At 33.0% G+C, this 14008-nt stretch overlaps 1 protein-coding gene across 6 annotated transcripts in view; it reads right to left on the reverse strand.

The window, feature by feature from the left end:
- LOC127858401 (uncharacterized) overlaps positions 1-13232 on the reverse strand; it is a 40445-nt gene extending 27213 nt beyond the window's left edge. For 2 of the 6 annotated variants that reach the window (XM_052395534.1, XM_052395528.1), the window contains exons 1-9: positions 13048-13232; positions 8229-8355; positions 6725-6904; positions 5986-6197; positions 4314-4427; positions 4122-4229; positions 1528-2122; positions 518-754; positions 233-384 (exon numbers count right to left, since the gene is read on the reverse strand). In XM_052395534.1, coding sequence (XP_052251494.1) covers positions 233-384; positions 518-754; positions 1528-2122; positions 4122-4229; positions 4314-4427; positions 5986-6197; positions 6725-6904; positions 8229-8319 — 1689 coding nt within the window. In that variant the 5' untranslated portion in view covers positions 8320-8355; positions 13048-13232. Of the gene's footprint in view, positions 1-232; positions 385-517; positions 755-1527; positions 2123-4121; positions 4230-4313; positions 4428-5985; positions 6198-6724; positions 6905-8228; positions 8356-11383; positions 11506-12551; positions 12608-12783; positions 13022-13047 lie in introns of those variants that run through there. The other 4 variants (XM_052395531.1, XM_052395530.1, XM_052395532.1 and 1 more) reach the window with 4 other exon arrangements.
- Between the last annotated feature and the right edge of the window lie 776 nt (positions 13233-14008).

Genomic DNA, 14008 nt, shown 5'->3' on the forward strand with positions numbered 1-14008 from the left:
ATTTTCTGCAACGTGTACCGTCTAAGATACCACGCGCATGATGTTACACAAATGTAACAAAATGCAGAAATTAAAACATACCAGCGGGTATATATGATTGAAAACATAATAACCAATTGTCAGGTAAAGGTAAAACAATACGAACTTTTCAACAAAAGGGATAGATGTTTAAAAATACTTATTCAGTCTGAAACAAAGAATCAACGGACGATTGTGTCGAAGAAGACAGTACCTGTTCATGGGTAGCCTCTGTCTCGTGATCCAACGTAAACATACATCTAGCTCCACCATTCGCGCTAACACGTGCGAAACCACGTGCGCCATCACTGTTAATTACGCATCGCTGATCGTCCCCACAACTTACATCGCTGGGGGGTTCAGTTCCTTTAATAGTTGGAAATTCATAACTTAAGTGCACATGTGTATTTATGTATTTATTGTATTTTGTGACAAATATTGATAGATGACTTGACGTGCTTATTTTAACGATTTCATCGATGTTAATTTATGTAGTTACCATGTTCAAAGTATTTCTGTTTTTCTTTAGCCGCTTTACAAGCATCGTGGCTGTAATGTTTGCTAGCGGCATCGAATACTTTTACAAGTGTGCTTGTAACGAGGTCACTAGTATTTACAAGATGGATTTCCTTCACATTAACGTGTTTCCCTTCTATGTCGTCTACGAAATTATCAAGAGCCCGTATGAATGCAATCCCACACTTCTGGATGTTGTTCTCATTGGTCTGCAAATTTTCTACAAAAATAATCCGAACACTGGATAACAATCTTCCCAATATAGTATATCGACGATTATATGTGAACAACAAAAGCCAATCATATGAAAGTTATCGCCGGGGAATGACCAGTTTTGACCAAGAGGCACGATATCTAAAACCCACGTGGAAGAGAACTTTACGATGTTGCATATTTAATAATGAACTTTTAGAAATAGTGGTGTAAAACAATTGTGAAAAGTTATTTGTTTTTTCTATATTAAAACTGTCGATTCGGCCAGTATTATTACAATGGACATGGTTTAAATTGTTTTATTGGGGACAACTTTACAATGTTGCCTTCTAGCAGTTACACCTAAATACATATCGGATAAACACAAAATATTTTTTGCTTGAAGTTTTAAATGACCGCTGCAACGTGGCCCGTTTTAACCCGAGGTGTATACGAATGAGACCCCAAGTATGTGCTCAATTGTTTGCACAGGAAAGTAATTTCAACAAGCTTTGGTCAAGACGAAAACGATGTATCTTGCAAAATACAAATCTGGGTCTTGTGGTTCAAGAAAATAGTTTTGAAATTTTCAGTTTTTAAATTTATGTTCAGATTTTAAGAGATATTTAACCTATATATCTAGCGGCCTAGAACAAGGTAAAAAAAGAAATTATGTCATCCCATCATTATTTCAGTAAAGTGTCACGAAATTTTGTCCAACGGCTTAGCATATGTTGTCTTATGTTCACGACAAGTGAGAATAGACGAAAACATAAGGGGAAATAAAATAAAATTTCTTACCCGTTTTAAATAATGGGATTGCAATCTTCGGTATGTACCATTCGTTGGCCCTTTTCATTAAATTGTAGACACATTCTCTGTACATGGCAAGTTGCTTTGTATCGATATCATTCAGCTTATCACATACAACAAAGATGACCCAGTTTACTTTTAACTTCCCAGACACGCACTTTATTACCTTACCAGGTTTTCCTGTTTTTGAACTTGTGATTGTTTTAGAAACAGCCTTTTTAAAGTCAAATCCACCTGCAGCTTTCAACGCGTCAGCTACCAATCCACTAAACTGCGTATCTGTTCCAATGCCACACACCAGTGCATCGTTAACAGACTTGGTAATGTCGCCTTTGAAAATTTTTACTTTCAAATTGGTGTTTAAGGTAAACTGCTGAGCAACGGCACCCCATTTAAACTTCTCTGCTTGCAGTTTTTTAACCTCAGTGGTTATAGCAAGATCATCGAAATGTAATTCTTTGACACATCTGGAGTCATGAACTTGGGTGCTTCCATTATTTTGACCAATATCATGCCCTTGTTTCCAACCTTGAATGTGATGCTGAACTATATTATTATCTATCAAGCATGATTGTGGACGACTCTGAAATGACAAAATAAAATTGTCAAATATAGAAAGTACCATGACGATTCTTTTGGTACGAAAAACAAAAATAAAACACAAAAAATACATTTTTGGGACATAAGCAACATTTAATGAAGGGATAAAACAATTCATTGAGTTAGATTGTGGTAAAAAAATTGATTTTAAATGCAAATGATTATAAAACTAGAAAAGTGCAATACTTATTTTAAAGGAATAACGGTGTATGATAATACATCTGATAAGTAGTAAGTGACCATCATTAAAAACAATCAAGTTATATCAAGACTATTGCCAATCAATATATGTCCCCTACCGGCTTCACCATTGTCAGATTTTTTTATATATATTTGTTGCAATAGCAACCAGAATTTTTGACGTAGGAACACAATGAAATGACGTGCATAATTTCCATATGGCCATCTATCCATGTTTCAAGTTTCATGAAAAAATATGAAGAACTTTTTAAGTTATCGCAGGATCCAGAAAACCACCGTTTTCAGCAGTATTTCTAGTCTATTTGTTGCCATAGACCAAACTTTTTGACGTAGGAACAAAATGAAATAACGTGCATAATTTCCATATTGCCATCTATCCATGTTTCAAGTTTCATGAAAAATATGAAGAACTTTTAAAGTTATCGCAGGATCCAGAAAAGTGTTACGGAGTCACGGACACACAGAGCGCAAACCATAAGTCCCCTCTGGTGAAACCGGTAGGGGAAAAAATACTTAACCTTTACTGGAGTAGCTGAGGTTAATTTTAATAAAGACTGAATCATTAACAGAACAAATAGAGCATTCAAAACAAAACAAAACACTTAAGTAAATCGCTTAAGCAATAAGCATTCCACCAGACGAACGAAGCAGCGACAATAAACGTACGGGTAGTATAACAGTGACTTACAAATCTTAATATAACAAAGCATCGCGTGCCAAAGTATGCGATATATGCCCCCGAAAGGCATAAGTCAGGGGTTGGACTGGGCGTACATTACATTAATTAAATATGACCAGCTTACACAAGTGTATAATAGCTAATACATGTATAACAAGACTTTTATCAAGCAATATGGTCCCCTACCGGTGAAACTCCACCATTGTCAGATTTTTTTGTTGTTGCCATAGCAACTAGAATTTTTGACGTTGGAACAAAATGAAATGATGTGCATTATCTCGATATTGCCATCTGTCCATATTTCAAGTTTTATGAAAAAATATGAAGAACTTTTAAAGTTATCGCAGGATCCAGAAAAGTGTGACATACTGACAGACTGACTGACAGACGGACACACAGAGCGCAAACCATAAGTGTCTGACACAGAAACGAAACATTAATATAATGATTCATATTATTTTCCAACAAGCGATGAATGCCTGAAAAAATATATTGAAGACGAACAACCTGAAAATATATGGATGTCTATCGTAAGAGAAAGTGCATATAATCTTTTATTTACTTGGGAACATTATATCCTGGTACCTGTACAACATAATCACATGGCAGTTTTATAATCGAAGGGCAATAAATTCCAGAAACATGATTGGACCGGAACCACCTGGCAACGATGCCCATTTACATCATATATTGATAAAGTATTAAGTTTCAACATATTCAGGTGATTTTATGATATGTCACGCGGAAACGAAGGTGACCTGAGAAGGATGCACACGTTCGCCCAAATGGGATGGTGCTCGGTTTCAGACCCATGCACACACAATTAAAAAAAATAGAATTCGGACGGACGAACAAACGGGTGCCTAAACGCTCCTCCCTTTTGGGAAGCATATTAATAGGTTTTAAAAGTCACAGACCCGGAAATAAAGATATTGACTTTAGAGCTAGACTTTTGACCTTAATATTTGATTGTGGAGTAATATTAATGAACATTAATCTGGGGCTTATAACTACAAAGTAACATTAAAAGCATTAATTTCCCCGCAATTGTTTTTTCATTTTCAATCTTGACTTTTCAAGGATTGTCAGTGAACTGCAATACCTTCCAGTCCATACGCTCGTCATAAGCATCGCGCGGTTTTCCTTGAGTTGGCAGCTCCCGTGATATGCTTCCTTCAAAAGTACTCGAGTCAGCAATGGAAAAGGAAGTCTGCAAATTAAAAAAAAAGTTTTAAACACGTGCGTTTCAGTGTTAAGAAAGATATTTAATTTAAAATACTGAAGAAAAGCTGACCTTAAGATCAGAAAACTGACCGCTGCCTGCAACAGAAGGATTTCTATCTTCAGCCTGGTAGCTTGGTGCACTTCTGTTTCGTGTTCCGCCAGTCTCGATGATGCCTAGCTCCCGCTGTAAGGTACTTCATAAGCTACTTAAATCTGGCAGTTATAACACACTTAACTCTTCTTCGCGTATTTGACAGGAACACAGAATGTCAAAGCGAATTAAATATCGGATACGCAGGTTAATAAAATTTTAAACATTCGTTTATAAGCACACATGGGTTTACAAGAAATTCATTTATAAAATCATTTTGAGGCGACTCGTGATGTAAACGGCAGAAAATTGAAGACGATATTGATGTTGAAGAAGAGGATGACCAATCAGTTAATGTTCTTTTTTTTATTATTTGAAAAATGCAGAAATATATAGTGAAAACATATTCTCATTTTTTTTTTGGTAAAGTCAGTTCAATACCATGAAAAGAGTGCTGTTATATTCATGTCTTATAGTATTTCACTGACCTGACGGTATGTTAAAACATTTCAAGTAAAACAATTAAACATAATAACTAAAATGTATAGAAAAATTATTTGATAATTGCCCCCCGTCCAACTGTTTCTGAAAAATTCCCCCTATTTTTCAAAGAGAGAAGGAGGGGATTTCCACCCTACTTTTGAATTTTTAGAACAGACACTGGATTTTACTTCATTTTTTTGCTGCTATGGACTGTTTTTTTTAAACCTTTCTTGCATCATTATTTGCAAACGCTAATTCTAATTAATAGTAAGAAAATATTATGTAAAAGCATATCAGCAAAGAAAGAGTGTAGCAAGAGCAAGATTATACTTTATTTGTTTTAAATTACTAAGAACGTAACTTATATTTTGCTTTATCAAGAAAAGGTGCATCACAGAAAAATGTGCATAGTACATTTCCAAACATGGTAAAATTGTTTCTAATTAAAGCAACTAATCAAAAGTCAGAAAAAGCATGCATTACCGCGGTAATTCCATAATCTTCATAATTTAGAGTTCCACTTGATGAGAGCAATACTGGCATTTTGTCAGATAGCTTTTTTATTTACTAACGTCTCTCTTTGAAAAGGATGACATACTTTGATGTTTATTTAAGTTGTAATTAATAATCAATATATTTAACTTCTTTAATTATGGAACAATCTGCATTAAATGTATAGATATTCTGCCTATGATTAACAATACAAAAGTTGTCTCAGAACACGTCACTTTGTCATTGATCATAAGACATGAGGTTTTAGTTGAAAAATTGAATTATGGACTTTATACAAAAGTATAGACTTAAACAAGATTAAACATGTAATTTCTAAGTACAAAAAGGCCATAATCCTGCTTAAATGCTGGTCAAATTTATGAACAGTGATTAGTGATAAGTACATGATGACTAATGAGACATGTTGCTGATTTCAGTTAAATATATGAAGTACAGGTACAAACAATCAATTGAATAGCTGTAGAAGCTAAATGATATGTAAACTGAAAAGAAAATATTTTTATTACCTACAGTAATTTAGCTTTATTGTTGCTTACATCAGATGTTTAAACTTAGATTGTTGAACAATCAACTTCTAATTACACTTGAAGATTTTGTTCATTTTTTGGAAATTTGTAATTTAAACTCTTTTTCTAAACATGCACACAAATCTTACCTTCAATTTAATTACTGTCTTTTCATTCCCTGGCCAGAAAAAAATGTTTACAATTTTCTTAACAAAGTCTGGACGATACAAGACAAGTTCTTTTTGTTGAGCATCAATCTGTCGTTTCTCCTCTGAACGCATGTGCTCTGCCAACTTTGCAAAGGCATCACTTGGTACAGTTACTTCCCTTTCTTCAATCATTTTCAGTTTATTATCCAGATCTGTTTAACAAACAAACATGTGAGTTATGATCTAGGTGATATTCTGATTTTTAATAAATGTTTTTCTCAGTATTGACAACTGTAGTCTATACATTTACAAGTGTTCAATTTATAAATTTGATCATTTATAATCTCTTATTTTTATTGTTGATACAAGAATTTTTCACAACAATGAAAAGAAAGTTGTATATTAAGTGCAGTAAACCTTTACATGGTATTCTTGCTGCAGATTCCTGTGTGCTTAATTACATAACACATACAATACAGAGGTGTGTCCCAACATTTAGTGTCCCAATATATAGAGCTGTATCATGCTTAGGATGTTTCCAGTCAGGTGACTGTGCTCAAGTACTGCTTCACTGTCATAGTTTGGATTTATCATTAATTACATGAAATTTTTTATCGGTTGTCATGAAGGTCTTCAACTCCCATATTAAAAATTGCTGCAATTGTTACCACATTGGATAAGGGGCAATCCATTTTTTTACTTTGGACATATCTAAAACAGTTATAATAAAAAACACTACCCTTTATCAGTGGATCAACTTTTGCCCTTTTCGTCTTTATGCTTCGAATTAGGAGCTTCAGGCCAGGACCTTTGGGGGGATCACAATTTATCAACCCAACCAGCGAAATCTCTTTGAGTTCTTTATGAAAGAACAGCTTGAGGATGGCTGCATCCTTACTGTCATACTCCTTGACCAAAACTGAAAATTGACCTCTTAAAGGTTTATATCAACAGCTAATACAGAGTTTTCTTTTCATATTGACAATTTCTGTTAACAATTTTTTATTAAATGTTTCATGAAAAAATTATTATGTCTCATTTGGATCAACTCTGATCAAAATGTGTACTTGCATAACTATAAAAAGTAATGTGTACACACTAATTGTAAGTAATTAATATAAAGAACTCCTAAGTCAATGCACCTTATTGATAATTGATCTGTTCATTGGTGTTGTAAATATCTTCCTGGTATGTGAAGGCCAAGTTTAAATTGCACAAAAATGGTTAAATTGTTTAAATAAATAAACAGGGAAATAAACGCGTAAATTTTCTTTCATAAGATTCTAAAACATTTATGCTAATTATTATCTTCTGTAGTTCATTAAATTATAAATTTTAAAGGAATACAATGCACTTTACCATGTTTATTACTCAGCGTCTCCTGTTTTTCTCAGTGTTATTGTTCTTAAATTTAGTTCTTATTAGCCCCTCATTATAGTTTTGTGCGACAAGTACATGTATGTATACATTTACTGAACATGCATTGATAAGTATGAATAGTCCTCTTTAACATTTTGTATGTTAAATATTCATCAACTGCTGTTTATTATTGATTGATATTACTTATTGTATATATTATTTTTAATGTTAAGTAACCTCGCCTACTCTTAATTTTAGTACTTGTCGTTAATACGCAAATAGGTCTATTAATGCTGTTATCATATTGAATGTATCCTCATAGCCGCTCGAATCTGGTATAAAGACAATTTCACTAGAAAGACACTCATTTTTTAAATCACAAGGCTCACTAATAAATGCAGCGTAATAAAAGTGGGTCCATGAAATTTAAGGCTGCTTCTATTTTGATAGATTGCATATGACTGTCTCGTCATTATTATTTGTGTGAATATTTTGAAAGCTTATGAACACAGTTAAAATAAATGGTTTTTTTTAGTGCATATTAAGGAAAAGCACTTCTAAATAAACTTCATCTTATTGATGTTTGTGCTAACTGAGACACGGCATTTGTCAATTGCTATTTAGGAAGTCTAGTGATCTTTTTCCTTATGTCAACAAGAAATTACATCATAACTATGTTGTTGCTTTTTTCCAATTTTTACCCAAATATCATTTGCTAATTGCTATTTTAACTAATAAAAGTGAAAAATAAATAACCTTTGCAAATGGGCGTGATGATCACTTTTCACTAGGCAAATGTCTTGTTGTAATAAGCAATTGTCGTTAATAGGTTACCTTCAATAGTTAGTATAGACTAAGTTGATAGTTGAAAGACTTGTACAAACCTGTTTCATCTGTGTGAACAAGAAAATCAGCTCCCTCTGAACCAGCAGCAGGATCTCCTTCATCATCATATACAGGAACATTACCCGCCATAGTTTTCAACGTGAATTAAACACTTAAAACAATATTCTGAAATAATTGAAACACAATAACTAAAGATGAAAAGTGTGCTGAAACAAACAATTATTTATATAATTAACTATAAATAAAATTATGAATTGCTAAGTTTCAATAACCTTCACTAAATATAACAAATACAATTTAAATATAACCATATACAGGCAATTTATATTGAATGATAAAGATATAAAAGTTATCTAAGTTTGAAATCTAATATAAAATGGACTACAGCAAATAGACTGACACAATTCTAATAATAATCTGGTATATCTTCAGCTAACAAGACAGATACACTACATATATATATATATATATATATATATATATATATATTATCCATTAACATACAATTTATATTGAATGATACATATGTAAGATTTATTTAAGTATTCATATAAATGTTAATTGAAATACAGAAAAAATATTAAAATGTCTTGAAATATAAAATGATCACTAGCTCAATGTTTTGATGGTGACCATGCAATTTTATAACAGGACCTGCGTCCACGTGAACAAGGTATGAATATACCGGTGCATAAAACTGTATACTTACTACTTTTATATAATACTTATTTATTTTTGTATGTTTGATTACAGCGAAGTTTCAAAACGGCAAACGGCTTTTTTTATGGCCCCATTATAACAAACATATAAGACATTGTTTGTTTTGTTTGGCTTGTGGAAATATCAAAAGTGTACATAGTTCCAAAAATTGTGTCCCATCAAGCAAACTGTAACTGGTCAAAACAAAAATTCTGACACAGTGTAGTCTAAGGTCGTTATTGTGATAATACAACTCCCATCTATATGATTTTCCTCGTTCGAACTATAGGCTGGTGCTCCGCATACTATGAGCATATTTCATGTACACAAATTATTTATGTACAGGTCATATGCTTAAAGTATACAGGGTCACAGGTAAGGTTTTATTTTACCACATAACCATCAGCTTAAAAGCCGGATTTCACTTGCTTGATTTTGCGGTGGTAAAATGTTAACCTTCATTAACCAGTGGGCTGGGTTTATCTGTCAGTGATTTGCTGATAACATTAGAGTGTTTATAAACAGAAACACGTGTTTGAGCAGACAGCAATTTGGTATAGTGTTGAATCTGTATTTACATGTTAACTTGATTTGAATCATCCGCTAGCTATTGGCTGAGAGAAGTTCATAACCTTTCAAATGGGCGGTGCTTAGCATTTACATGGAAATTTGAATTTCAAGCAGACAACAAAAAACTGTTTTCTGTAAGTCAATAACTATTTAACTTACAAATTACACATACATATTGTTTGTATACTAAAGTAAATGTATGCCAAATTATATCGGAAAATATTAAAATTTAAACTTAAATATTTTGAAATAAACTTTTTAGTTTTCTGCTGTTTACACACCAGTGTACAACTGAAAAGTAGACATTTTATACCGCTTCTCTGGTGTTTAATAGCGAGCTGGAGATTTGTATGGGTTTTTCTGAGCATCAGTGTAACAATTTAATGCTGACCCAGGATATTTTTCCCTTCTGTGAGAATAGCCGTTTTTCACAATTTTGGGAAATTCGCAAATCAAATTTTCACAATTTCAAAAAGTTCGTGGCTCAAATTTTCACAATTTTAGAAAGTTCGGGACTCATTGGTTCACAATTTCGAACAGTTCAAGACTCTGTTTTTTCACAAAATTGGGGGCCAAGGCCGCTTCACAAAAACAGGAAAATAAACATTGTGACCAGAACCCTTTTTATAATTTTCTAAACTGTACTAGTACCCATTGCTTTCAATTTTATACTAATACACATACAGTCCACTCGCTGATAACGAACCGAAGCCCTGAACGAATAAAAAAATATTCAATAGAGTGGAAATCTTATTTAATCCATGCCTTTTAAAATTATAATGCACCACTCGTTGAGGTTTTTTATTTGGACTTTTGCAGACTGAAAATGTTTGTTGACAATGAACGTTTATTGATCTTGGTAGATGAAATGCAAACACAGCGTCTTTTTGCTTAAAAGCATGGTCAGGGTATGCACTTTCCTCCATCATATTATTTCCCTGATCATTTGCATGTTTAATGGCCTGCTGACATGAAAGTAAATTGACCTAATTTTGCCAAAAGCGAGTCGTCAATTTAATGACAAGAGGGGTCGTCTCAAAAGTGTTTGAAGTACAGAATGTAGGTTGAACACTAGGCCTACTAATTAGAGCTGTTCTGTATTTCATATAGATTTCAATTATTTCACGACGTTATATTTTGACATGTTCTGGCATACTAGTATATGACTTTCACAGACACGTTTAATTGCAAATTACCAATTGTTTGAAAAAGGCTTTGATAGCTAATGTTAACTGTTTATAAAAAAAAAGTTTCTTGTATCTTGTATGACCATGGGATAGGAGTCTTAAAATGTGAATGTTTGTTTCAAACTTCTTGATATGAATTGAATATTAATATGTGCCCCAGTCTATACTGGAGGACATATTGTTTTTGCCCTGTATGTTGGTTTGTTGTTTGTTTGTTGTTTTTCGTCAAACTTTATCATTGGCCAGAACTTTTGCAATATTGAAGATATCAACTTCATATTTGGCATGCATGCATCTCATGGAGCTGCACATTTTGAATGGTGAAAGGTCAAGGTCATCCTACAAGGTCAAGGGTCAAATTTATGGGTCAAAATCGCTCATTTAAAATACACTATAATTAGACATAATAATTATAAAACACAAACTCATACGTGCCATCGACTTTATTTCATTTTCATTAGAAAACATATTATAACTATGCACTATCGTCAGAATAATTAAACCATATCTTAAAATTACATGTAAAATAAAAAAAAGTACAAGTGGCTAGCCGTGTACATATTTTAATAACTTGTGTTATTGCACTTTCATAAAACCTTTGTAAATATGCATAATAATGTAAGTATTGTTCGCTCTATAAATTTGTGTCCATTTCATTACAGAACCCAGATGATTCCATGGTTTCGGCACCAACAAAAAAGGAATTGGTTTTTAAAAACTCTGTTATTAAGGGATACCATGTGTTCCGGTCTACTCATTGGCCATGTCCCCAGAAAGTTGGCAGGATTTTTCCGGTCTTTGATGGCGAGTGGACAGATAGTAGCTGAGGTGACTGGAAAACCTGTCCCAAGCTTTCCTTCTTGGCCGACAATAAAGGAAGAAAGAGGGGGTGTAGTGCTTCATGTAATAACATTATCATACATTCTTATATTGAGGCACAATATAATAAACTTTCAGAACTTCTCAAAAGTATCCCTGAGGGGACGGCCATGGAACTTGTGCTATAGCTACTCGGAGTATTTCTTTCATTTGTTTTATATTGCAAGCAGTAGTGTTTGATCTCTGTTGATTATTTAGTCAGTTTTAAGTAGGTTCATCATATAATGTTAATTCCGATCATTTATTTCTTTTATTTTGTATGTTGATTACAAGTAGTAATCTTTTACCTCAGGATATAGATATGTGTGATCTCTGTTTAATCTAGTCAGTATTGATGAGGCTTAGCATTTAAAATGTTAATTGAAGTCGCTTTTTTTTTGGTATTTTTTTTCTGTTGATTACAAGTAGTAATCTTTGTTCTCAGAATATAAATACATGTATCTATACAGACCTATATTTTGTTGACCTTCAAATATTTTATTGACATTATACATCTGCTTAAAAACAAGCATAATATTTCATTAACTTTGTCTTAATAATTATGCCCAGAATCAATTTTTATATAATAGAATATAAGTATTTAATTCTTACATGACGGCAATGACAATCACTGTTTACGTTTTGACAGTTCGGACAGGTAAAATCGACTTTGAGAAAAAACCCACAATCTTTACATCACGTGACTCGTTATTGACAAACTAGCCCGCTAATGGCGAAAGCACATGCAAACAAATACTAACAGCAAAATCAGTTAGTTCCAAACACAAAGATAAAATCTTGTGCAGATTAAATGCAGATGAAATATCATTCAAGCCTGAAGGTGATACTTATTTCAGTCTCTAGTTGTGCTTTATTTATTTACATGCATGCATTTATTGTATACTAGCCCGTTATCGGCGAGTGGACTGAACCCTTCTGTTCTGGAGCTCATCAAAAACAAGTTGCTTATGTACATATCAATATTTGTTCAAGGTAAAGAGAGCTAAAACTAAATTTGATGCAACACAAGCAAAATATGTATTGTACCATTCATAAAATGTTGTCGTCTGGATATTTTGCCACTTCTGATCTGTTACAGGATTCTATTGAACAGTAAAATATAGCTGGAAGGTTGTCTATTACTCTGTGTTTTGTTTTTCATGCAAATGATTATGAATAAAATCTTAACATATTAAAGAAGGAATAAATACTCTTAAATGGTGGAATCAATTAAAACTAGTACTTATATTATGTTTTATTACTCTAGCTACAAACAAACCTGAGATCTTCCATCTACTTTCGATTTCGCACTAATTGTACGAATGTACTTGTAATCGATCTTCGTAGATTCGTTATTATCAGTGATTTTATATGAAGCACCATTCAATTAACGGCTTTTGTTTAAATTTAATATGTGTAAACGTTAAAAAAACTTTTTTATCTTGACAGGTTAAACAATATAAGCATTAAGACAAACACACTGCCGCGACGCCGTCATTTATTTCAATAGTCAAGACTTAATAATCATAAAGCGATATTGTACCTCTATTCTGGATCTATTTGGTGGCCCGTTGTAATTATTTATTACCACTGGGTTCATAAATTAACAGCATCAAACACAAGGTCTCTTTCAGAGTCAACAAAGTGTGTGTTTACTCAAAAATGGCGTATCCCTATGCGTATTTATTAAAAATTCGCCACAGTAAAATGTGCACTTTCAATTTCGATTTCCCGAAATGCGGAATGCTTCTGTCGAGACCGTCATTGTCTGGTCAAAACGGTCCGATTCAATAACGGCCAAAGCCAAAGACGGTCAACGTTTTAAAAAAGGACATGCAATACTTTATTTTCCATAAATGCATATAATGCTACATTTTGGGAATTTTTAAAATAATTTTTAGCGTAAAATAATATGGGAAATTAGTGTCATGAATTTAGTGTGTCATGACTAAGCATGACGCTGATACCGAAGTGGTAGCGAAAAATGAAGAGTACACGCACACATTGTTCAATTGTCTTTATCTTGGTAGGTAGTTCTAAACTGTATTGTACTTTTCAGTGTACTACAGTTTCCAGGGTGCAGGATCACGTGACTTTGTGTGGTTCACAATTAAATTTAAATGGATGTCAGCACACCAGTAAGTGGTGCTTTGTTTCATATAATTTTATAAAAAAAACTTTTCTCAACAATTTCAACTAGTGTATAAAAGACAGTTCTTTTAGCTGCTTATGGCAATGCGAACTACATCAGAATTACTTTATTTAATATTAGCCAGTGTTCTTGACCAAAATTTCGATGAGTACAGCATTCATGTACACGGTTATGCTGCACGTAACGTGAACTTTTGGCACTTATTTAAGACGTTTTAAATGATGTATTCTTAAATCTTAAGTTATCGGCACAAACTTCGAGAAAAACTGTATTTTATGCACTAAGGATTTGTTTGTAAATGTATTTTAACAAATCGTGATATTTGCAAAACTAAAGTTCTTAACGGTGTGTT

Source organism: Dreissena polymorpha, chromosome 14 (genome assembly GCF_020536995.1).
Source record: "Dreissena polymorpha isolate Duluth1 chromosome 14, UMN_Dpol_1.0, whole genome shotgun sequence".
Lineage (NCBI taxonomy): Eukaryota > Metazoa > Mollusca > Bivalvia > Myida > Dreissenidae > Dreissena > Dreissena polymorpha.